The sequence below is a fragment of the Rhinolophus sinicus genome, chromosome 4 (genome assembly GCF_057876585.1).
Source record: "Rhinolophus sinicus isolate RSI-liver-muscle chromosome 4, RSI-T2T, whole genome shotgun sequence".
Lineage (NCBI taxonomy): Eukaryota > Metazoa > Chordata > Mammalia > Chiroptera > Rhinolophidae > Rhinolophus > Rhinolophus sinicus.
Window position 1 is genome coordinate 12,467,008 of NC_142504.1, and position 26,244 is coordinate 12,493,251.

At 45.3% G+C, this 26,244-nt stretch overlaps 1 protein-coding gene across 4 annotated transcripts in view; it reads right to left on the bottom strand.

Annotated features, from left to right (window-relative positions):
- The window catches only part of WIPF3 (WAS/WASL interacting protein family member 3), an 80,798-nt gene that overhangs the window by 13,017 nt on the left and 41,537 nt on the right, over positions 1-26,244 (bottom strand). For all 4 annotated transcript variants that reach the window (XR_016021030.1, XM_074340929.2, XM_074340930.2 and 1 more), the window contains 4 exons: positions 12,348-12,480; positions 9,991-10,122; positions 4,017-4,772; positions 323-472 (listed from right to left, as the gene is read on the bottom strand). Coding sequence is in view for 3 of the 4 variants with exons in the window: in XM_074340929.2 (XP_074197030.2) it covers positions 323-472; positions 4,017-4,772; positions 9,991-10,122; positions 12,348-12,480 (1,171 nt within the window). In the remaining variant the exon portion in view is untranslated. The remainder of the gene's footprint in view (positions 1-322; positions 473-4,016; positions 4,773-9,990; positions 10,123-12,347; positions 12,481-26,244) is intronic.

A 26,244-nucleotide genomic window follows, 5' to 3' on the forward strand; every position in this document is an offset into this window, starting at 1 on the left:
ACACATGGATTTCTCCATGGAGGCACACACACACACATACACACACACACACACACACACACAGTTTAAACATTAGTTTTCTTCCCTTTTTCTAAGCTCAATCAAAAGGTTGGAGAGTGGGTTCTGGAACCCCCCAGAAAGCCTCAAGAGAAACCCTATATTTAACACAACCTGTAGGTTGTTCTGTATAACAGTGAACCCCCTGTTCCTGCAAAACATGCACCCTAAAATGACAGCACCACGGGCTGGCAAACTGTCTTCAGGGGCCGGGGAAACCACTGCCTCACTGGCAGCCAGCCTGGCAGCAGGTGGCCTCACTCACCGATAATATGCAGACTTCCGTTCCGCAGCTGACTCCCGGGCTGCTGTGTCGGGGTCCAGGCTGGGGCCTGCTGGCTCCTGCTTGAAAGCTCCGTGGTGGGTGATCTTGCAGGAGGTGCCGGGGGTGGATTTAACTTTCCCCCACTGGTCCCTTACAGAGAACATGACAGTGTATTCAGATACAGGAATGGGGATGGCCATATCCTATTACACCCAAGACTCAATACTCACCTTTCACCCTTCTGTGGGTGTAATAGGATATGGTGAGTAAAAGAGCAACCTGCTTGGGACTGAATCCCAGTTCTCCCACTGGGATAATAACTCCATCTCTTTGTGCCTCAGCGCCCTCATCTGTCAAATGGGAATCATAATAGTACATACACCGCCCAGGGTTGTTGAGAGGGTCAAATGCGTTGATTTAAGTCAAGTGGCATGGATTAAGGGCTCAATAAATGTCAGCTGCTGCAATAATATTAATGACGATGACAACCCTTGTCATCAGATGGTACAGCCCACAGAAGGGGAACCATTGCAGAGCCCTGTGAGAGGGAAAAACTGTCAGTGAGGGAGCTAGATGAACAAGCTGTCAGGGGTTGCTGTTGCCCTCTTTCTACTCACACTGGTTCCCGCACATTACAGACTCTCGTTTTTCCTTCCAGTCAATCTCAACCCACCCCACACACCAGGGCCCAGTTTGAATCCCACCTACTTCATCAAACCTTCTCTGATGACCCCTGTGGGAGGCGCTCTCTCCTTTGCCAGGACTTTTTTGTATGACTCGTTTGGCAATTAACGACCACTGGCTTGGCACCTCAATGTAGGTAGGTATTCTACTCATTCCGTTTCATGAAATGATGACAACTGCACCACTAGTAACTGCATCACAATTACAACCTCTTTCTCTCCCCACCCCCTATGCCCCCAGTTGGTCTGAAGCAGAAACGACCTTCATTTTATTCATGGAAAACTAAGTTTCATATCCAAAAACACAAGGAAGGAGGCCAGACAAGCATCTACTCCCGGCCTTGAGTTCCCGCCCTGGAGCAGGCCAAGGCACCTCACCAGGTACAGGTGTTCTCCCCACCTGCCAGCATCAGGGCTCCTCCCCTCCCTTCAGCTCCAGACCCAGTGCAGAAGGGCAGCCTCGTGTCCCTACCAGCCATCTGCTCAGCCCCTGGTCCCCTGCTCCCCAATTCCCCACATCCCAGCTGTGTACCCAACTCCACACTCCTGACCTGTACCCCAAGTCTGTCACCTCTTGGTCACATCCTCAATCCAAACCAGGCCCATGTGACCAGGGCCCAGAAATCTAGCCTGGAGTTCAAGGATCTAGGGTTGGTCCCCAAGAACTGGCACCATTCTCTAAGGACAAGAACCACTGAGGGAGTCCTAAAAGTCCAGTCCTGCTGGGGACCCCCTCTGCGAAAGACATCGTGAAGCCTCCACCTTCCAATACGAGTATGAGCCACACTGCACCTCCCTCTGTGCCCAGGTCCAAGCTGAGCCTCCCTCCCTAGCTCATGGCATGGACCTTGCACTGTCTGATGGAGGCACAGCTGGAATCTGAGCAAAGCCAGGTGCAGGGGTCATGCAGGAAGGTGGGAGGGTGTGTGCATTCAGGTCCATGCCTGGGAGGGTGTGTGCATACAGGTCCATGCCTGTGGGAGGGTGTGTGCATACAGGTCCATGCCCGGGAGGGTGTGTGCATACAGGTCCATGCCTGTGGGTGGACAAACAGTGCTCCATGCTCTGCTTTCGCTAAGTTGTTTAAGAAAATAATCTCATCCTTCCTCCTCTTTCTGGTTTTCCCTTCCTCGGTACCAGGCTCTACGAGGATTTGCGGGCTCCCACAAGCAGACTAACAGGGCCGAGGGGCCGCTGACTCTTCTTTTAGATGAAAAGCTGCCCCTCCATCTAGTCAGAGAGAAGGAAAGGCAACTGTGTTTCTGAGGCCCAGCTACATGCAGAGAACTTCAGGCACATCTGCTCACGTACTATGCACACGAAGCCTATGTGAAAGGTGCTATTATTTTTATTTCTATTTGTTGAATAACAAAAGGGGAAGGGTCAAGAACATGAAAAAAAAAAAAACGACTGGCAAGAGGTTACACAGGAGGAGGTGGGGAAATCAGGATTTGAACTCAGATCTCAGAACTCAGATTGTGGTTTTTTTTTTAACCACACAATGAACATTTAACAATCACAAGTGTCAAAAGGGGCTTACGAGTACTAACACTGGCCCTAATGGTGACTAGTCAGCTAAGAAGAGAATGATTAAAACCTTGTCTCTTGTAACTAAGAGCCTTAACAATATTCTTGCCCTTTGTACCAGGAATTCCCTTTTAGGAACCTACCTTAAAAAAATATATATCCAAAATGTAGACTACAATTGCTATAAAAGTTCTGCAACATTATTGCTAATAATGAAAAATGGAATCAACTTCAATATCTAAACATTAGAAATATGGTATACACTGATTATCATATTAATATGCTTATAAATAAATTTTAAAGATTTGACAAAATTGTGTTTAGTGTAATATTAAAGACAGACTAGAAAGTAGCATATACAAAATAGTATCAACTATGTAACTATATAGATATATTCAGGGGAAAAAAAGAAAGAAAACACTTCCAAATATGACAGTATTTATTTGTGGGTGATGTTATTATGAGTGATTTCAATTTCTTTCTATTTGCTCCACAGTGAGCTTATATTAACACAAAGACATACCTTTAAGAAACTCTCAGCATCAAATGATTTTCTGAGAGACCAAGGAATATGTGTTTCAGTGTGGATGCGTGTGGGGATGTGCGTGTATGGATATGGGTGTTTATGAGTGTGTTTGCATTCATGGATGAGCATGTGTGTGTGCAGGTATGTGTCCTTCGGTGTGTGCGGATGTGTGGATGTGCTTTCCATTCAGAAGGACTCCCAAAGTGAATGGAGCTGCTCCACTACACAGAAATCGTACTCATGGTGCATATATACTCAATCCAAAAGCATCACTGCTGGCTAGGTGAAGGAATTATTTTTACCATCTGGTTGAAAACACACACCCTCAGTTTTCTTGGGTCAGCTGGAGTATCTGCTCAAAATAAGGCCGCATGATAATCCAATCTACTGAAGATTCTGGCTGAGAGCCAGACTGCACTGACCCAGCCAAAACCTGAACAGGAAAGCTGATTCTGAAACAAACGGTACCCACAGCCCCCTCCACCCCAGGGAGCAGATTTGGAGTCTGAACAATGATGGTAAGAATAAATCACCCTCCCCTAGATCTCATGTTTGCCAAGCCCTGTTCCAACAACCGCGTGAGGGGGAATCTATTGCTATGCCCATTTAACAGATGAGGAGAAGGAAGCACAGAGAGGCTAAGTGATTGCCCAGGGTCACACAGCTAGTAATGGCTTGTGGTCTGCAAGATCTTGGACAAGTCTTTCAGCCTCCCTCACTCTTGGTTTCCTGTCTCTAACACAAATACCTCCAACATGCAACAGTTTTTTGTTGTGCTCACTGCACAACAAAATAGTATGTTCTAAACCAAAATCGTAAGAGTTAAGACATCCCAAGGTATTTTCCAAGTGGCTCATAGAAGCAGGTCTCTGGCTTGGCCCTAGCACTTCCATAATTGCTGGCAACAGTCAAGTGACCCTGTGATCCCGCCACCCTGGACCAGAACCGCGGCGCTTACCTGGGCCTCGACCGGGCCTCTTCTTCTGCACGAAGATCTGAGACCCCGGAGGGGCGGGCGGTGCCGGCAAGGCCTGCACGCTGGGCTTCGGTGGCTGGACCTGGAAGCTGGGGGACTTAGGGGGCAACGGGGGTGGCGCTTCACTGCTGTTGTTAGCGCCTAGCAAAGGGGACGCAGGCACTGAGGACCTCGGGGTACATGAGGCGTAAATGGGGAGTGGTGGTGGTGGTGGTGGGGGCGGCGGGGCAAAAGGCTCCCGAGCATCTTGGGTGGGGCTGGCAACATCCGCACTGAGCCCGGGGTACCCACAAGGTGGAAGGAGAGGGAGCGGGGGTGGGATGGGCGGTAGGTGCAAGGGGGCCAGCTGAGGCTTCGCTGCCTTGTCACTGAGAATGGAGGTCGGGGGAAGTGGGGGTGGGGTTGGGGGAGGTGGTGGAGGGGGAGGTGTGGAGGGCATAGGGGGTGGAATTACCGGGGCATTCCCTTTCGTCTGTGAGCCAAGTGGGGACACCAGCGGAGCTTTGATGGGGGAGGAAGGGGGCAGAGGTGGGGGTAAGGGCGGGGGAGGTGGGGGCGGGGTGGGAGGAGGTGGGGCGGGCACGCTGGGGCGAGGAGGGACTGTCCTGGCAGCGCCATGCGCCTCGGAGGCATTGCCCAGCCTGGGAGACGCTGGGGGGTTCATCGGCCCACTGATAGTTTTGATGGGAAGCCGGGGAGAAGGTGCTCGGGAGCCAGGGGCCTGCCCTGTCTTGCCACCTGGAAGTGAGTGAGACAAGTTCTGAGTTAGCTCAACGACAACAGGACAGAGAAACCTCAAGTGTGTGGACGGCAATGACCAACGTTCTCAAGCGTGATGTGGGTGAGTTAATTGCATGGCGGGTGCTCTGTCCCTGAAACTGGATGGAGGCCTCAGGTGCAGCAGCAAGAGGGCCGGCTGGACCAGCCCCAAGGTCCTTGCCAGCATTACCCAGCTGACCTCCTTTGAGACAAGCCCCGCTCAGGCCCACCAGCCCTCCTAGTGCATTCCACCTCCACCCTCATCTGCCAAGAGCCTCCAGGTCTCCCAGCCGGGGGCACAGGACTGCTCCCACCTCTTCTGTTCTCTCTCACCTCAGGGCCACTCTCACACTCATTCACTCACCCACTAGGTTCGTGGGCCTTTATGTCCTACCCTGCTCCCCGGAAAATAAGACCTAGCCGGACAATCCACTCTAATGCATCGTTTGGAGCAAAAATCAATATAAGACCCAGTATCATATATCATATCATATCATATCATATCATATCATATCATATCATATCATATCATATATCATATCAAGACCCGGTTTTATATTACAGTAAAATAAGACAGGGTCTTATATTAATTTTTGCTCCAAAAGACGCATTAGAGCTGATGGTCCGGCTAGGTCTGATTTTCGGGGAAACACTGTAGTTTGGGTCCACAGGTGTCAACCAGAATCTCCTAGCTAGGGAGGTGTTCCTCACTTGTCCCTGTGAACAAGGACTTTGTTTCTGCATTGAGAGCAGAAGCTTCCTGATTCCCTGAATATATAAGGTAACTCCACAGTCAGCTGAACACACCCAGCCGTGGGGATCCAGGTCCAATGACTTTGAACCTCCCAGTGCCTTGGTCTCTGGAAGTTCAAAGCTCCCTTTCCCAAAGACGTGTGCCCGTTTCTAAGGGACTCACTGTCTTCTGGTCTCTTGGCTCCCTCAGCCTGTAAATCCTCCATGACATTGACCCCAACTGGAAATCCAATGCCTCTTGAATTCAACAACAATGACCAACTGCTCACGGTAGGCATGTGTGCTTGGTGGACTTCATGAAAGACTGGTGTGGAGGGTGCCCCCTGGGAGTGGCCTTGTCACTCTTGGCGTACCCTTTTGCCATTCTGCTAGTTCTTACCCTTTTCCCCCTCTGTCTCTCTAAGGAGAAAAATGTTTCTCTCCCTGTTTCCTGCATAGAAGTTCTATAACCACTGCTTACACATTTCCTTGCAGTATCACTCTCCACTTAGGAGGCATTCAAAATATTTCTAATAAATATTTCCTAATAAATACAGTGCTCTCCCTAAAAGAAATTCTGGGGAATACACTTTTCCCTATTTCAGCACCCCTATATTTTATAATCCCCATGGAAACATGTGGAAAACATGGCTGCTTCTCACACTTCCTGGGTGCTGCAGAACAGAAAACACATCTTTCACATCAGATTTTGACCCCAGCATCTGCTGGTGGTTCTGAGTTTTTCAGTCAATGAGTCTCCAGTGTGTTCTCCCAACCACGTGCTAAATCATACCCCAAGGTATTTGATGCCAAAAGCCACGACAGTCAAAGCAAGGTGTGGTGGAGGTGACTCTGGGGCAGAAGCAGGCAGGACTGCAGTATCTGACTTTCCCAATGGAAGTCCCTCCTCTGGCTATGATGTGACAGTCACTGCTCATTATAGGTCTCAGCTATGGAATGGCTCTTCTGAAGGCAGGGCAGTCGTGTCGTGAGGCCTCTGCTGAGGATGTTATTTGAGGTGGTTCTGGAAGAAAGAATGCCTTTGCACTGATGGACCCCCTTGGCTGACTTGTTCCCCCTGGGGGTCTAACGTAGGCATTGCCAGAATAGCTTGGCTGACCATGACCAGGAGCGGAAGGCCCCCACTTGACCTTTCCAGGAACAGGACCTACATGTCTAACGTTGGACATTTTATGTGAGGTCTAGGGCAGATGCCAGGCTCAGGGAGTCCTGCCTCCCACTTCTCAAACCTGTTTCCATAGTAAACAGAGATGAAGATGGAGAACCCAGGCAGCTCCCTAAACAAGGCAAGGCCTCCCTCTATGCCCCGTTGTTGGATGAACTTCAAAGGGATAACAAATATGAGGCACAGAATCAGCCCCTGAATAACCAACCTCAACTTTTTCCGTGATTGAGGATTGAGGACACCATGTATCCAAGATTCAAAAACCTTTACAGTGAGTCAGTGAAAAGTACAGGAGCCTCTGTTTACTAAGCAGCCAAATGAGAAAGAGGCAAACCCATTTTTATCATGACAACCAACAGCAGAAACAAGGGTGGCACAAACGCTCTTCCGGCTTATGCTCATGCCCACGCTGGGGTCAAGCAGAGAGCTGGCGGCATGGACTTAAGGTGAGACCCACAGGAGAGGGAGGAGCGGACGGCAGGAGTGCAGGCGAGGAAACCAGGCAGGCCTGGCAGCTCGGGGCCAGCAGAGAGAGCTCCGACCATGAGTGACAGCGAGGGAAGGGAAGAGGCTTTCCTTCACAACATAAATGCTAGCCTTAGAAATCCAAACAGAAATACACAAGGAGACCGAGAAGCGGGTGGGGAAAGGCATCAATGAGTCTTCGCTGATAAGAAAGGAATCAGCTTTTAGGGCCAGGGGGTTATCAAAAGATGAAATAAGTCTTCTTTTAATCTATATGTGTTTCCAGAAGACCTTGGATTGCATGGGAGTCTCAATATACATTCTGGACAAGCTGGTGATGTTTAGTCACTGCATCTTATTTTAATGATCACTCCCTCACAGCCACAATTTGATGTTTGAAGACCCTGGGCCCTTTTGCCTTTGTGGAAAAGAAAAATATTTAAAATTACATTTTATGACTGCCTTGGTATAAAGACAAATAAAATCTTTGACCCTAAAACTTCATGTTTTTTTCCCCCCCCAAATTTAAAAGGAAATTCAAACATTTTCACAAGCCCCTAAAAGTACTGTGAGCACGAGGCACTGTGTTTTCTGGGCTGAATGGCTCTAAGCCACCATATTACCCACTCACGTATTCCATTCAACAAATATTTGCTGAGCACCTGCTGTGAGCCAGGCATTTTTAAGGCAGTGAACAAAACACAATTCCTACCTTCATGGACTTTACATTTAGAGGGAGAAGACAGAAAATAAACCAGTACATATGTAATATGTCTGATGGTGATAAGGAATACAAGACGAATAAATCAAGGGAGAGGGGCTATGGGGTGAGAGGGTGGGTATTTCTATGGGTGATGAGTAAAGCCTCACTGATAAATTGATCAGGTGCCACTTGAGCAGACACATACAGGGAAGGAGATAGTGAGCTATGTGGACACCTGAGGAATAGTGTTTCAGGCCAAGGGAGCCATCAGTGCAAAGGCCCTGTGGCAGCAACGTGCCTGGTTTGTGCCAGAACAACAAGGAAGGCAGTGAAGCTGGAGTGCTGGGCATGAGCCAGCAAGAGCAGTAGGCACGAAGGTCAGAGAGATAGCAAAGGCCAAAGTACTTTTCTCTGAATGACAAGGGGGTCGATGGGAGAGTTCTGACACAGGAGCTCCATGGCGTCTTACTCTGATACGGCACCCAGGCCATGCATCTACCTGCTGGTTCTGTCCTTGAGTTTCCACCCTGTAACAGGCGTCATTAGTCACTTCATTATGGTTTGCAATCTCCTCTCAAGAGATCAATTCTTGTCTTCACAAATATAGTGGCTCAAACATCTGACACTTACGTCCTGTCGGAGAAAAGTGGGAATACTGCTGATTCCCTTTGGCTGGTCCCGGTTATCACCTGCCTGGGGGTTATGTCTCCTATCTTTATTTCTGTGAAGAGAAACTAGAAGAAGTTTCATATTCCAAAGGATGTTTGTTTGAGAGGTAACTCAGGAAGTTTTGAAAAGAAGAGGGTCTTGAAGAACGCCAGCTCTCTTTATGCAAGATGACCTCAGCACTTTCTTGTCCGACAAACTCGCAGCAAAAACGAGGAAATGAAATGCCTCTGAGAAGGTCCCAGTTGGACCTCAATGCATCCTAGAGCCCTTATCTTTGCTGGACTTTATCAGTAGGTGATGCCAGCAAAGGTATCTCATAATGTCTAACAGCCACAGAGACCATTGAGAAAGTTACCAAGGTCACATGGCAGAAGATTCTATGCCAGGAATGTTTTGGGCTTGATATTCCCTAGAGTAATGAGATTTGTAGAGTTACTCGGCTTGCTGGCTAAAGAGCACAGTAATGGGAAAAACGTTTCTTTTGTTTTTTGCACACAATAAATACATATTTGCTCAATTTTAATGCGATGCTTTCAAAACATCTGAAACCTACTGAAACACAAATGACTATGGTAGACAGGTTGCAAATTTGCCTTGATTATCCATTCATTCCTGATTCTATAATCTTTGAAATGTGATTTTGCAGCTCCTCTCACCAAGAGGTGAAGTCTCTTTCCCCGCCCTTGTCTCGGTTGGCCTTGTGACTTGCTTTGGAAAAGAGGATACAGTAGGAAGTAGCAGAGCGCCAATTCCAAGACTAAGCCCCAAGAGACTTTATACTCTATTGTCCTTGCTGGTGGAACCCTGTCAACACTATGAAAACAAACCCTGAACAGTCTGATATTGAGAAACCATACGGATCCATCCAGCCGGTTATCCCGGCAGAGCCACCAAAGATACAAGAAGTATAAGATTAGCCAAGCCACCTACCCAACCTGTAAATACTAGAGGAAGCCCAGTGAAGACCACCCTAAATTGCCAATGCATAAAATTGTAAGCTAAATAAATGGCTGTTAAAAGTTTGGCGGTATTTTGTTACATAGCGATACCTAAGTGACACAATGACTGAGAATCGCTATGACTCAGGCAGTGCCAGTGAGGTCACAGCGATGTCACTAAGATCTTCTAATGTGATCTACACCTTCTGTCTGTACTTTGCAATCTGGGCCACAGTCACCATCACCAAATACTACACACTATGGCAAATCATTCTTCAATTATTACCATGGGATGACTTAAACAGGATTATGATTTAAAAGATCCCTCGAGAACAATTCTGTGCTTTGGAAACTTCCAGTGCTTAGACTACCAAATACGTGATCTCCTGCTACATGGCGGTTCACTAAAAACACGTCACTTACTGGCAGGCGAGCCTTTCCCAGTTGGTTCTACAAGGTAAGGAGATAAAGCTCACAAGGCAGCCAGTCTGAACTCTTCCTTACCTGCTGCATCCCTCTGGCCTGCTGGTCGCAACACAGGAAAGCCACCAGCAAACAGATCTCCCAGGGCTGGGGGTGTGCTTCCACCCCGAGAGTTTGCAGCTCCTCCCCCGTCTTTGTTGGCTCCTTTGGAACCTTTAGAGAGAGAGAAGAGGCAAGTGGGTGAGGATTTGTGAGCAGAACTGAGCAGCCAGTTTGCATCCCGGGTCAGGTCTACCGCTGCCCATGGAAGCCTTGCTTTCTCCCACCTGTCATGCTACCCTTCTAGTTAGCATCTTTCCCAAACACCTGATGCCTTGATATCCTGCAGACTCATGTGCCTGGGACTGTCTGCTGCCCTCTCTGGGCCTACCCAAGAACCGACCATCTGGGGCTAAGCACCCTGAAAAGTGACCAAAACACAGGGACCTGTACACTGCCATAGAGTAGATGCCAATGAAGGGCTGACAGCATCTTTCAAATTAGAAAACCCAAACATTGTACCGTGTTTCCCCCAAAATAAGACCAACCGGAGAATAAGCCCTAGCATGATTTTTCAGGATGCCATTCCCTGAACATAAGCCCTAATGTGTCTCTTGGAACAAACATTAATATAAGACCCGATCTTATTTTCAGGGAAACACGGTAGGTGTAGAGCTGGTCCTATTTTCAACTTGACTGTTGTTGTGGGACGACTAGCCAGAGAAAACCACAGATTTAATTCAGTCAGTAATTTTAACTTGCCCACAGAGCCAGGCCCAGAACTGCAATCAGGAAGTGAAGATCTGCAATGATTTGTGCTTCAATATTTTTCTTTCCCGTCTCCCCCAGCCCCGCATGTTTCCCGGCACCTATTCTTCTATGGAAGAGAGAGCTCATGAGCCCTGGAGGAGAAGTGTCGCTAATTCCAGCCTTCCAGATGTGTGGGATCACCAACTACATAAAATGGAAGACGTTCAGCTAAGACAAGAATTCCTGGCAAGAAATCTTCACAGTCAGAAGCTAATGTGCACAGAGAAATTAAGGCAGAGTGCCCACTGGTGGATGAACGGGGCCAGATTATTCTGAATATTAATAGTATACATTCCTCATTGGAATGAGTAGGAAGTGAGTGTTTCGGTAAAATGGACTTATTGGTTAATTTAACCAATTAGGTACTGGGTCTAACCAGAAACTAATGTTTATTGTAATTGTTGAAAATATTTCTTAAAATAATTTGCCTAGCTTTGTGTACTATCATATATAATTACAGATACTAAATACAATTATATGTTTAGGACCATTTTTGAGAATTACCATTATGCTCACCATTGAAAAATATATGAAGATATAATAATACCTTACAGTGATTAGTTCTGCACATATTATTTCAATCAAAGAAAGAGCAGGTATTGTTATGATCTCCCCTATTGTGCAGAAGAGCAAACTGAGTCTCAGGGACATTCCCTGATTTGCCTGGTAGCAGAATTAGAAGTCAACATGGGTCATCTGACCCAAGCACAGGGCTCTCTTTACCCTGTGATATTCTAGAAGACACAGAAAGCTCCAGTCGTATGATTCTGTGAGAAAATGCTGAAGAAATCCTTTTCCTTGTGGAAAAACAACAACTTTGCATTTTGTAAGAGCGAGACATTAGTTTTCCTTTCCTTGAGTATGAAGACTATGCTGACACAGGACTAGGATATTTAAATGTTACGTCACAATAGACGAACACGAGGTGGTGTAGCCATAAAATGATATATTATTTAATGATAAAAAGGAGCAAAGTCTTGGTACCTGTTACAAGGATGAACCTTAAAAACATGATTCAGAGTGAAAGGAGCCAGTCACAGAAGGCCACATATTGCATGGTTCCGTTTATATGAAGTGTCCAAAATAGGCAAATCCATAGAGACAGAAAGTAGATTGAATGGTTGCCAGGGACTGGGGGGTGGGGGGATGGGGAGTGACTGCTAATGGGTATGGTTTCCTTTTGGGGTGATGGGAACGTTCAGGAGCTAGACAGAAGTGATGGTTGCATGCACATTGTGAATGTTTAAATGCCACTGAACTGGACAGTTGAAATGGTTAAAATGGTGAATTTTATATTATGTGTATTTTATCACAACAACAAAATAAGTCATCTCACCATGAGTTGTTTTTGTTTCTTTAGGGCTTGAAGAGGGATGGAAGATGTGCTATAAACCACCTGCGGACCTCGAAGGGAAGCTCTGATTCTCTCACCCACGTGGCCTGTACACTGAGCAGGACTGAGATGGCTCGATGTGTGTCCTGGGTAACAAATGTGGCCCCTGCCCTGAGCAAGCCAGGGGTGTCTGGCTGAGCCTCACATGTCCCACCCTTGGTGCAGGTGCTCCGTCCTGGCCCAGGTGTGCACTTACTCTCGATTTGTGGGGCACTGCGGTCATTGATCTGCGTGACTTTTCGTAGGCGAGTTCCTTGCTGGATATCAGCCAACAGTGCACTCCGACCTTTGGGATCTGCCTTTCTCAAGCCTGAAGTGTCTGTACCTACCTGTAAAGGAAGAAGAGGGGTGTGATTAGAATCGCATATAGCATTTGTGGATAAACCCAATGCCCTGTCTGCTGTAAGGTTTCTCCCCGTAGTTCTCTGCCTTCCTGTTTGCCCTGCCTTACACCTTCCCAAGGTCAGTCTCACCTTGATCTCTATGCAGTTACCTACGAGTCTCTGTGGACACTTACCTCCTGCCCTGCTCACACCTCTCTCCCTGGGGACCTCGAACAGACTCTCTTGTGCTCAAGTCCCCGTAAGTCTTAAGGAGCCCTAAATCACAGCCCCTCTGCCTCCTCCTGGGTAAGCCCCACCTGCAGTCCTGGGCTTCTGTCTGAGTGTTCCTGACCCTGCTCCTAGGTTCTGATTGCTCACGCTGCCTGGTGTCCCCAGGCCCCCACCTGGATCAAACCCTTTGCCGACCCCAGCTTGATGACAGGAGTTGGTCCTGTTGCCCTGTCTTGCCCTGGACTCTTCTCCTGAGTGGTACAAAGCCAGTCTCCGTTCCCCCTGCTCACATCCTCCCTGCTGTTGGGTGGCCCATAATGTCTCATAAGTGAAGCTGATTCAGCCTCGAGGAGCTGGTTTTGAGGGAGGGATGGTGGCTTTCATGTGAGTATGAAGCAAAGGGCAGCTCAGAGGGGTCATAAAATTAGGGAGAAATGGGGGGGGGACAACAGGGGGTTACAATGAAAGTTTAGTGACTGCCTACTCTCTGTACCTGAGTGCGTTACATTAACTCTCATAAAACCTTGTGAGCGCCAGGTGAGCTTGGCCTCATTTTATCGATGAGAAAACTGAGTCTATGAAATGATCTGTTCAAGGTCACAGCGCTCAGTTCCAACCTAGATCTGCTGAATTCCAAAGGCTACGCGCTTTTTCACTTTGCAGTCAAAACCATGTGCCATGGTTAGGAGAAGAGTCCTATAGCCTGCTAAAATGCTTCATAAGTAGATTTGCGAAAATAACCGTCGTCCTGACTCTGCAAGTAGCACTGAATCCAATTGATTCACTCCCACTGTCGCTTGAGCTGATGCGGCAGTGATCTCCATGGGCTGTGAGAACCAGGGGACACCAGAGAGAACATATATAGGTTGGTGACAAATAAGGGGAGGGATGGGTTGCACTGGAAGACAGCCAGGGGCATCCTCTGCAGTCAGAAGGTTTGTACCACGTGGCCTTAGCGCTGGTTAACCATTTCTCAAAGCAAGAAATACCTCTTGGCGTCTGCCATTGGGGAAATTCCAGGTGTCTTCGGTTTTCAGCTTAAATATCACCACTTCTGAGGCCTTTTCTGACCCCCAGTCTAAATAAAGCCACCCAGTGTTCTTTCTTAGGGTACCATAATCCTTTGTCCTCTGTAACTTTTATCACAGGGCATATATTTTTATTTCTCCTGCCATTGTGGAAATTTTTCCATTTGTGGTTATGAGTTTAAAGTTGACTATCCCACCTTTCTCTCTATCAGGAAGAAAGATCTGTTCATTTTGTTCGCCAATATATCTCCAGACAGAACAGGACCTGGCTCCAGATAGGCTCATAACTGTTTACTGGGTGCATGAAGGAAAGAATGAATGAATGAACCAGACCCATATGTATAATACACTGGCCTTGCCCTCGAGAGCATACACATGTAACAGGGAGCTAGAACATACATGCCAGGAGTTAAGCCACTATAGCATGCAGCCTATGACCAAGCATGCACATGAGTCTCTCAGACAGGAAGACCCCCAAGAGTTCAGAAACGGCCATATTTGTCAGGCTGAGCTGGTTGCAAGGGAACTATGAGGTCTTAGATGGTCCTTGAAGTATAGCTAGGTTTACAAAGCCTTGCCACAGCCATTTTCTGTTCAGAAAAAGGGCACAAATGTTTGCTGACTAGATAGTCTGAGGCTCTCCAGCATCACAGATTAGAAACAGAGGCAAAGTCCACATTTTCACTGGCTGACTCCACTGCATTGGTGATGAATCTTTCTCAGGCTTTGAAGGGCACAAGCTACAAAGTCAGGTTTTTACTGCCTGGAGACGTGCCTTTCGAACCCCTGAGAGGAGCTCATGGATGATGGTAACAACAGAGCTCTGAGCAAGGGATGCCACCCTGATACTATATATTACCGTGTTTCCCCGAAAATAAGACCTAGCCGGACAATCAGCTCGAATGCGTCTTTTGGAGCAAAAATTATATAAGACCCGGTCTTATTTTACTGTAATAAAAGACCCAGTCTTATGATAATATAATGTAATATAATATAATATAATATAATATATACTGGGTCTTATATTAATTTTTGCTCCAAAAGTTGCATTAGAGCTGACTGTCCAGTTAGGTTTTATTTTCTGGGAAATATGGTATTTAGGAATGCATGTATGAACACACACATACAGCAGGGTATTTCCCACACAGCATGCTTAAGAATCCATATATATATATACATATATATATATATATATATATATATATATATATACACACACATATATACGTATATATGTGTGTATATATATATATATATAAAACATTGATATCAATAAGTTATTTTAAATGGCAAAGTTTTGAGATTTGTAAATTCTCTTCTCATTTTACTTACAAATAATTGGTGACAGGAATAAGGGACCAACAGAAATATTATGACCCTAGCCAAGAGGGTAAGAAAAATTTGGTGAAAATCTGGTATTACAATCTCAGACTGTGTATTATGGTCAGAGAATAAGGGAGAAAACATTTTGTCATTTTCTTCCTAGTTACAAGATAAACAAGACAGTGAATTCTAATGACCGTCATGACCCAAGTTAGGTGATGGCCTTGGGGAAGGCAGGATTAGACAAGGTTTGTTCTGTTTACAGCGGCAACTGGAGCTGAGCAGACCTTAGTCATCATGACCCACTGGGGGTGTAGGTGTAGGGGGGTCATCTCATCGAATTTAGAGTCAGTTTTTTATTCCCTAGCAAAATGCATCCCCTTACTCCCTGACCTTGCCCTCCCCAGGCTTTTTAGGTGAGGGCTATGAAGGACCTAATGTATGTCCTCAGAATAATGATTTTCATTTGAGTACCTACTTAGCACAGGCTTCAATATGTTTCTTGACGATTCTGCATCACAGATTTGTCGATAAACACCTTCCAAATCAGCAGGAGGACACGGCAAAGTCACGTCATGCTTACATGACGCAGTTCAGCTTGCCCGACTGCATTTAACATGCCTCCTGTGACTTCTCGGCTTTCCTTCCTGCTTCACGATGGGCCCTAATGATTTTCCACTAGAGGGCTCCCCCTCCCCTGACATTAATATGGTACCCTTCAACCCTCTCCTAGGACGTAGAAAACAACAAATAACTTCACGGCCAACGTGATCCTATATGTATATTTAGGCTCAATGGGTTTTGTACAAAAGGACATCCAAGCACTTGTTCATTTGCACATTGAAAACTATATTACACAGTGACAGTTGTTTCATCTGCAATATTTACTAACAATTCAATTATAATTTGCTGTCTTAAAAATCTACAACCCGAAGAAGTCTTGTGACTGTGGTTACAGGATACTGAAACAAGAAATAGATTTTCAAAGAGTCACTGGGTCATTTATTCTATGTAAACCCTGATTCCTGGCAACTTCACTAAAAAGTTTAATCAAGGGAGAGAGAGCCATTCCTGGACACCTTTCCCAGGGCAAATACATCCGTCAAACCTACTGTGCCCTTCACCCCATACAAAATAAGAAACCGAAACGTCACTTCAAAGTCTGCTCTGCTTCTTCCTTGCTAACTTCCTTTATGGAGTGCGACAATTTGTTGGGTTCCACGCAAGGCTTTGGTTGACTCAGTTTCCCTAGAGCCAGCTTCAAATGGAAGAAACCCTGGTCCTAAAAGAAGATGCAAAGTAGCAGCATAATAATATCAATTAGTGCACCCCTGGGGGTTGCGAAGGCTGTAAAACTGACCCATCAGATTAGAACTATTAATACAAAAACTGAATAGCAGTACTGACAGAGCTAAGCGTGGTGAGGTGTCTGTCTTCCTATTTTGATAAATTACAAAAAATGTTTGCACATCTATTTGTCATTCCAACAAATGAGCTGACCAGGTTTCAGGGTAGTTTGGGGCAGGAAGGATGGCAGTTCAGCCCAGATGAAAACTTTGGAATGCATGTCCTCCTGGTATTTGTCACCCTGCCACCAAATGCCATCACTGCCTGTCTGATGGATACTGTTTTCTGTGCGAAACACTAATAATCGAGTCTATGGATCCAAATCTAGCAGGTTGTCTGTCTCAAGGGTAATCTAAACCCTATCATTTTCATACAATTTCAGCCTTGCAGCCTCCTAAAGATACCTTCTCCAACATTGCTTTTAAACCTAAAATTAGTACTCAGGTTTCCAGGCACACAGCCTGCTCATTACCCCAGCCCTCAGCCTCCTCCCGCTTTCTCCTAACTTGGGGGCAGAGAGGTATCAGCAGCCAGGCGACTTGCATTTCATTACCAAGTCTGAATCCCCAGGACAGCCAGCATGGCACTGCCTCCCTCTTGCTACTACCACCTTTACGTAGGAGAATGCAGAGGGCCTGGGATCCAACAGAGAGACGCGGAATATTTTCAGAGGAAACAAAGTCTCCAGGGTCAGACCTGACAATGATCCTTTCAGCCCAAATGTGCATGAGTCGGAAGCCTCATTTCTTAAACAACAGACAGACCTGTGAGTGTTACCTAGAGTACAGAGCTGCCAGCATTGTCTCTTCTCTCATCAAGAGCTAAAGCAGAATGAAGGGCCCTTTTGTTGGGGCTCTAGGCTATTGGTGGGTCTGCTCCTATGCTCTACATTCACAAAGAAGTCTATCCATCAGACTCATCTCATCCATTGGCATGACTTTGGTTACTATATGCTGGCAGTTACCGCCTTGTCCAAGGACCTGAAGGCCATCTCAGACCTTTCCCTCTTCCTCAATCTTAACATCCACTCAATCAAAAACTCCTGTTGATTTTTCCAGAATGGTTTCTCTGGAATGTGGCTCCTTTTCTCCATCCCTGTGGTATTGACTTAATTAGTGTTGGCCACACCCACCTCTGGATTCCATCGCTTTCATGCCTCCTGTCTTGCCTCCCTCCACACAGCAGCCAGAATGATCTGCATAAGGGAAATGTCATTTATCACGTCCTTCCCCTCCATAAAACTCTGCTGACTTCCCATGGACCTCAGAATCAAGTTCAAATCCCTTCCTGTTGAGCAAGGCCCTTAGTGACCGGCCTAGACTTTCCACTCCTTGAGCATTCCGTGCTGGAGCTCACCTCTGGACTTTGGCTGGAACTCATCTCTGTTCTTTTTACACTTGTCTCTTGGCTATTTTCCAGGAAGCGTCCTGATCCTGGAAGGCCAGGTGGAGAGTCCTTTTTTGTTCCTAGAGCAACACGCTTACCCTTAGCAAAGCACCAACCACCCAGATCATGTCACTCTGCTCAAAACCTGCAGTGGTTTTCCATCTCACTTGGGATAAAAAATTCAAAGTCCTCATTAATATTGTCTGCTGGGCTTGACTGCAATTCTATATGTTACCCTTAGTTTACCTGTAAATGGTCCCATTGTTCTACCCACACCAGTGTTACAAAGCAGCTCCCACTGTTTGGCAAGTGTGACTTCGGGTACTCATTGCTAGCAACAGTGACAATTTTGGGACCAACATGAATTCCAAGTCCCTTCGGTGGGGAATAACCAGAAAAACAGGAGACTAAAGGTTGAGAATGGAAGGAATAGAAATAAAGAAATATGGAAAAAGAGGGATCTGAGACGTATGTAAACAGAGCCCATGGGACAGGTTTCAGAGGCAGGGATTAGAGAGATTCAATTATCCCAGAGCTATACATTTAAAAAGGCAGTCAACCTACGAATATGGACGGTGGATCGGACACTGGACAAAAACACACCTTTAAATGCCTGTGAGCTTATTTATCTGCACTATAGCAAAATGAATTTGTAAGTCTTTCACGGAAAATGCTAGAGAGAGGGGGCCTGAAAGGATGGCAAACGGACATCAGAAGAGCAACCCCCTGGTTTCGAATGTAACCCAATAATAGTCAAGATTTGAGCGCTGACTCAGTGCCAGGCATTGGGTGAGAAGCGGGGGGCTACAGTATGGATAAGACTGCCAGCACCCTGAGTGTGTGTGTGGGGGTGGGGGTGTATATACGTGTGTGTATACATATATATTTGTGGGTGTACATATGGTACATACATACATACATGTGGATATACATATATTCCTCATTATTTACTTTCTGGACCTGAGCCTCCCATCTGGTCGCCACAACCAGGACCCTAATCTAACTTTGAGGCTGCCCTCAGATGAATGTATTGAAAGCACCCACTGTCTGATTCCCCTTCTCAAAAGGCTTCAGTGGCCCTGCATTCTCCCAAATCATGGAATCCAGCCATACTGCCCCAAGGAACCCTCCAACCTTATTTTATATTTCTTCAGGAGTTAAAACTGCTCTGGATTTCTCCTGTGTTTCTTTTCTACTCCTAAGCCTGTGCTCATGCTTCTGTCTCTTCTGGGAATGCTCCCCCCGCCCCAGCCCTGCCATACCTGCTGAACTGTTTACTTCTCCTTTAAGCTTTACATCAAAACCAGTTTACTTGACAAAATCTTTTTTTTTTGTTTAAACTTGTTTAACTAATCTTTTCCTTGTATGATCCACACCCAGCTGCAAAGCACCTTGTAATTCTCTACAGCATTGTTCCCATCTTGCCAAATATTACAGCTTTATATATTGGTCTTTCTCCTTATTTTTGAGTGGAAACTCAAAAACTAAGCAATCCCCCTTTTAGTACCAGCGTATCTTGTTTTTTTTTTTTTTTTTTAAAGCAATGTGAGCAATCTATTAGTATTTTGTTGAAATGCACTCCATATAAAACTTAGCCCCTGGGTCTTTGACATCTGTCTCCTCCGACAAAACATGCAGGTGTGGGAAGGGAAGCTGCTGCCTTTAACCTTATGCCACAGCCCCAATTCTTCAAACTGTTTTCACGCTTCTCATCCTTTGGTCACTCTGTCCCTAGAAATGGGAATTCAATTCAGCACCATTTTCTCTATTTTGATGATGCCAGTATTCCCAGGCTTTTAAGACTAAGGTGAAATTATGCGAAAATCTGATTTTAAAACTTACATTGCATCTGGAAAGAACAACCTTGTTAACTCAAAAAAAGAAAAGAAAAGAAAAAGGCCAGCATTGGGAGTCGAGGGCCTGACACTAGCTAGGAATGGCTAATAAATAACACATAGCTTGAACAGTGTCTCAAAAACTGGTTGCGGTTCCATAGCTCCTATTTCTTTTAGACAAAAAGTGCTGCCGGAAAGGCACATCCTTGCCCACCCCTAATGCCCCAGCAGATTAATTCGCAAACGAGTCCATTTCAGCAGGACTTTAGCATGATTATTTCTGTCAAAGTCTTTCTCCTTTTCATTTCAAGCTTGAAACTTATGACTCCTTTCTCTCTTCCATTTGGAATAACCAACTTTCCCTGAGACCTGGTTTCTTCTCTTCACTGTGCACAGAGAGGGGATTTTGGAGTCTGGATAAGGAGGTTGCAACATACAAAGGGTGATCATGACACACCAGCAACGACAAAGGAAATGGGAAAGCACTTGTGTGTGCCAGGCACTGTTCCAGGTACTCTCCATGTATTGACTCAATTAAAGGGCCCTGGAACAAACCCCATGGCGTAGGTACTAGTTATGAGTATTATGTCCAGTTCACAGGGAAGGCACAGAGGGGAAGCAGGCTATCTACCACTACTAAGTGGAGCGCTGAGAGGTGAGCCCTGCAAGTCTGGCTGTCTTAACCACGATGCCATAGAACCTCATAGTAATAACACCCCCCAGGAACACAGTGAAGGTGAAACACACTGGAAATACACGGCAAGCCTGCAGCTGGGTGAAGGGAGTAGTCCAGTTGCCCTCTGGCTTGGAACCATAGTAGATGTTGCTTCACAAGGAGTGTGACAGCCAGAGCAGGAAGGAGGGGGCAGGAAAGGTTATCAGAAGGAAAAGGAAGGGTGGGGGGAGAGAGAGGAGCGGCTCTTCTACGAAGGTTGGGGCCCAAGGAGCTAAGTGCGAAGCCTTTGCCAGGGCCAGAAATGAGGGCCAAGGCTGAATGATGGACTCGAGAACAGTGTGATTAGTGCATTAAACGTGAGCCAGCAGCCGTTTTGGCAGGGGGCGGGCTGAGAGCACTTAAAATGGAAACTGCACAGAGTAACCCTACCCAGTGAAGGAGGCTGATACCCTCAACTGTAAATAGCCAGTATCTGAAACGCCCTTGTCAGGTAACACAGACCCTCCTGTGGGCCAACCCTGCCAATCTACCTCTTTCTTTCCAAGTGTGGGCTCCCTACTCTCGTCACATCTTCCTGCTGGCCGCAGGGCATAGGCGGAGTTTGCAGCACATGGCCTCCCTGTGTTGACTCTGAAATAGGTAAGAGTATGAACATTGTTCAAATATGAAAGGAGACAAAGGTAACAAAAATAACCAAGAGGGGAGAAACTCCAAAATTTCTAGAAAGTTGAAGATGTTTCCAAAGTATTGCACCTATTATAGGTAATAGTGTAAATGGATCTAGATTTTCTCTTCTCCCAGTCACTTTTCTAGGTCTTTGCTAGGTCCTTTGTATGCGGAGTCCAACAGAAGCTTCTGGGTCTGGAGTTGGATTGGATCCTAGTGAAACAATGACTCACAGCTTAGTCCAAGGACAACACCGAGTGGGTCTCACTGCTGGATCTGATGATATTCGCATCCATTCCAGAACCTGCTTCCAAATCTCTCTGGGCCCCTAGGTCACCAGACTTGGGCTGCTCAGCATATGTGCTTTATAACTCTGTGATTACCTTGGACCTAGGTCAAGTATAAGTACATATAGGAAATTATTTCCATGCCCTATTTTTCAGGAAAAGTATACACTCTTCGTCTAGTCCTTCTGACATTGCCAAACTGAGCCTATTGCTTTTCACCTGATTCAGCAACAGACACTCATTGAGCATCTCCAATGGGTGGGGACAGAGTAGGGGGAAGCCAGACACTTTCACATGTTACTTTCTGGGTAAGACTCAGACATGTACCAGCAGAGCAGCCACAGCTGGAACCCACACAGCCTATCTTTGGGTCTTGCTGGCATTGATGCAACATGGCTAGGTCACCACAGCATGAGCTGAGTTTGCAGCCCCAGGCCTATGTATCCAACTGGCTGCTGACCACCTCCACCCACTGTCACCTTAAACTCGACAATCAACTCATTATCTCCCCCATGTCACCCCCAAAGACAGACAGACAGACAGACAGAAACACATACACACCTGTTATTCCTCTTGTGATATGGATCTAAGCAACATCCTTCTAGCCAACCAGGCTCAAAACCAGAACTCCCTATATTACATTCTTGGCATTCTAAAATGTGTCAAATTTACCTACTAACAACTTTACTTCCAAAATGTATCTCTAATTCCTACCGCCCATTCCAGTTCCACCATCACTTTTTGTGTTCACTTCTCACCCATCCCTCTTAAACCACTTCTCCATTCCTAACTTAGGTCAACCTTCAGGTGCATAGGTGGAGATGTGAAGTCTGAGAGGCATACATTTAAATGGGTCTCCTAAGGACCCTCTTGCTTTCAGAATCTCCCCTCTCCAGTTAAACTTTCATGTTGTTGCTCCAATTTTCTTCTTAAATCAAGATGAGGCATCCACCGAATTAGGACAAAACTCGCTTGGCATGGTGTTTAAGGTCTTCCAGCATCTGACCACAGTCTATGGTTTCACCTCCCACCTCACACATTTTATCTACCACCCACACTTGCCTAGTTTCCCATTCCCTCTATTGGTCAGGCACTTGGTATCTCAAGGTCAGTACTCATCTCATGCATTCCCTCTATGCGACATGCCCTTCTCTTCCAACTCTGCCAATTAAAATCACAATCATCTTCCAAGGTCTAGCTACAAAGCCTCTCTCAGAGAAGCTTATATTAATCCAAGAGTCAGAATCAGTTCTTCGTGTTTCAACTCTTATTGTAAAATAGCCATGCATTTTAGAAGTTTAAGGCCAATAAGCAGACATCAGTGGGGGTCTCCTGAGCCCTTGAGATCTAGCGGAGATTGGCTCAAAGCCCTATGTGATGCCTTTGGGAAGCTCAAAGCCTTCCAAAGATTTCTGCAATTTCAGGGGAGTTTATGTCTCATGGGCATGTTTGCTTCCAAGATTTTATTCCCATATATCCTGTCTCTGCTCTAATCCTTATGGTCTCAGGAACACAGCTTAAAGCCTTCTGTGATCCTTCCTCTTCTTCCTCCACCCGCTATAATAAAAACCCCAAAACATTCACGGAAAGCACTCATGAGCACAGCAGGCTTTACTGAAATGTGGGTGGAGAACAGGAGGGCTTGCCACTGCAAGCACCGCCACCCCCACCTTCTCATTGAGTCCTGGTCACCCGCGGCCCTCGGATGTACATTGATCATCACAGCACAGGAGGATGTCATCTGGCCCAGCATCCCCTTCGTCACCTACCCCAAACCAGTGTTCTGGCTCCTTTCTCTCATCTCTCTTCTCTCTTCTTTACTATCTTTTCCCTCTGCCCCACCTCGTATGAATGAAGCAAATTCTTCCTCTTGCTTCCTGTGGTGCAGTTAGCCATACTTATTATTGCCTCATCCTGTCTTCATATTCCATGACTCCCCACTCCTCCATAATTTATCAAGATATGTTCCCAAAGACGGGTCCCTCCTTCAGAAGAATTCTGGTGCCAGCTGCTGAGATCACGTGTCCTTTCTTGACATGCATCTGTCTTTCCCCAAGAATGTTCCTTAAAGCAGAAGTGATGTCTCAACCAACCCTTCCAGTGCTCAGCTCAATGGCCTGTATATAATAAACACTCCAAAAAAAATCACTAAAACAAAATTAGCTCTTGAATGTGAAAAGGCAGGGTGAATTAAAAATAAAACCCAGTACTTTCGTCATGAGAATCACAGAGGGGGCCCACCAGAGCACCTGAAGTGTGACTCATACAACAGACTCTTATTCACAACATTCCTGTATATTTTTAATAACATAGGGCCACCTCAAAGCCGCCCTTAAAAATACAGCAGCATCTGTTTAACTGAATGCCAGCAATTCTAGAGGAGAGCAGAAATAAACTGAAGGTCACGACAGCTGCAATGAGTCAAAATGAAATGCAGGCTTCCCTTGTTCTTAATAACGATCTTCATGGCTTTGTGACAATTATGACAGGGAAGAAATTTTGCTTAAATGGAACAGACCTATCATCTGAGGAAGTGAAGGGTAACAGAATAAAAGGGGGAGTGGCTATTTTTAGCTCATTCTCTCAACTGTATTTTTGTCACATACCTCCTAAATTTAGGCCTACGTGTAATCAGAGTGGTGTAGGCTGGTGCAACCATTGCTTCTGCAAACTAGGTTAGGTCCCATCCACTGTCCTTCCTTTGCGCTAATGGATCTCTGCCTTCTTGACATCTCAGTGGAGTCAACCCTACACAGTAAGAAAGGGGCTACAGCCCTGCTTGGGGAAAGGCCTTTTAACCACCACCAGGCTACTGGTGACAGTAACGGCAGCCGTTCCTCTCCTAGACGAAGACTGTTCAGATGACGAAGCATCCACAAGTCACGAGACACTTTGAGAAACAGAATATCAATACAGCCAACAAGCATCAACCACCTTTTAGGTGTCAGCTACCACTCTGATCACTAGTACATTAATTCCATTTTTAAGAACCAAGAGCATTTGTATGGGCAGAAAAATATGACTACATCATATAAATGTAAGACACTGTAAAAAATTAACACATAAACCTTTTTTTTAGATCACATTTTAAAAATTCCACTAATCTTCGGTACTTATTGTATTCATTGTGAGTAACAATGCCATCCAAGGAATAGTTTTAAAGATGATGAATCTTTAACAGAACAGAGAATCTAAGTCTTACTGAAAAATCTTATGTCGATAATGGAGGATTCTGCGAGAGTGTGGAGGCAGGACGTACAAGGGGACTCCATAGTTTCTGCTCAGTTTTGCTGTGAACCTAAAACTGCTTTAAAAATTAGTTTATGTAGAAAACAAATCATATACACACAGAGATACATTCCAGTGTTTGTATGGAAATCTTTAAAAATCATCATATTAAAGCACTCTTGTCCCAGAAGTCATGGGGTGGGGGCTCGAGTAATGGTGGAAGCCCCCGATAACACCAAAGGCCAACAGTGGCACCCAGGAGTTGGAGATCTGGAAAACGTGTTTCATCATTGAATTTGTGGTTGCCTGTACATAGCAGTTGAATTTGTTTTGTTAACAAATGCATTAGACACTTGGTAAACCTGTAGAAGCAAGGTACTATGGAAAGTGTCTGGGAAAAGTGTGCGGAAGTGGAATTCTAAACAAGGGCTGTGTCAGCTTTTTGTGGAATGAAGTGGAGCATAATGAAAAAAAAAATAAAAAATATATTTATATATTTCTCAAATAATCGGGGAAAAGGGTGCCACAATTCTTTTTGAAAGAAAAACAACTTGGTTTAGCTTCTGAAATGCTGGGTTTTGAGGGAACGAAGTTTCATTGCCCTGTGTCACACAGCCTGGCCAAGGGTGAGGTGAGGGAGACTCCAAGGCTGCAAAATGAGGAGATGTGTAAGTGCCCAGAGTGAGTACTTTGGACGCCTCCCACTCTGAGTTCCACTCTGGTGAGGAGAGCAGCCATTTTCACCTGATCCCTTAATGACTAAGGTCTGTTATCACTCAGTTCTGGCTCAACCCACACTCTTTATTCTTGGCTACAATGGATAATATTACTTTGTATTCTTATCTTTTTATGTCTCTGATCGGAAGGTAGATATCAATGGGCTTCACTGATTTGGGAATCTCACAGCCCATAGCATAATGATTTACAAAAAGCACAAAACAAGCAACACAAAACAAAAAACCCAGACCTCAGAGTAATGTATGCCTATTGACAGGTAGATTTTAAGACTTACTAACGAAATAGGATGACAAACGAAACAAAACAAATGCATTTTCTATTAAAAGCCAGTGATCTCACAGTAATAAGAAATGTAGATAATAACAAAAAGCAAATTTGAATATCCGAGCTGATAATGACCTCACTTGACTGGTTTTTAGAGAGAGAACTATCAAGTGTTTTACTTCTCAAAATTTTAAAGTAAGAAGGAAACTTAAATTTATGTATTAAGTATGGCTGATAGTTAAGGAGTGAAAAACTATAATTTTTTAAGGATAGATGAAGGAGATATATAATAGGGGAAGGGATGTGGAAGAATGAAAATAGGAGGAAGGTAAACTATGTATAACCACTGCTGTACATACGAATGAAGGTGGGGAGTGTGCGTACTGGGTTGAGAGGGGGGGAAGACAGATAAGTAAAGCCTGTGAGGGAGACAGCTATATCTATCCATTTTTAGATGTATATCTATATATACAGAGATGTACATAAACGTGTATATATATATATATATATATATATATATACACATATATATATATATATATATATATATATATATATATATATATGAGAAACACACAAAAGAAGGCATATTGAGAGACAGAGGTAGGTTTGTCCGATAAAATACAGGATGCCCTCTCAAATTTGAATTTCAGATAAACAGCAACATTTTTTAGTATATGTATGTTCATATTTGCTCCCTACTTATACTAAAACACTTATTTGTTTTCATTGTTTAATTAATTTAGCTGTTTAATTGAAAT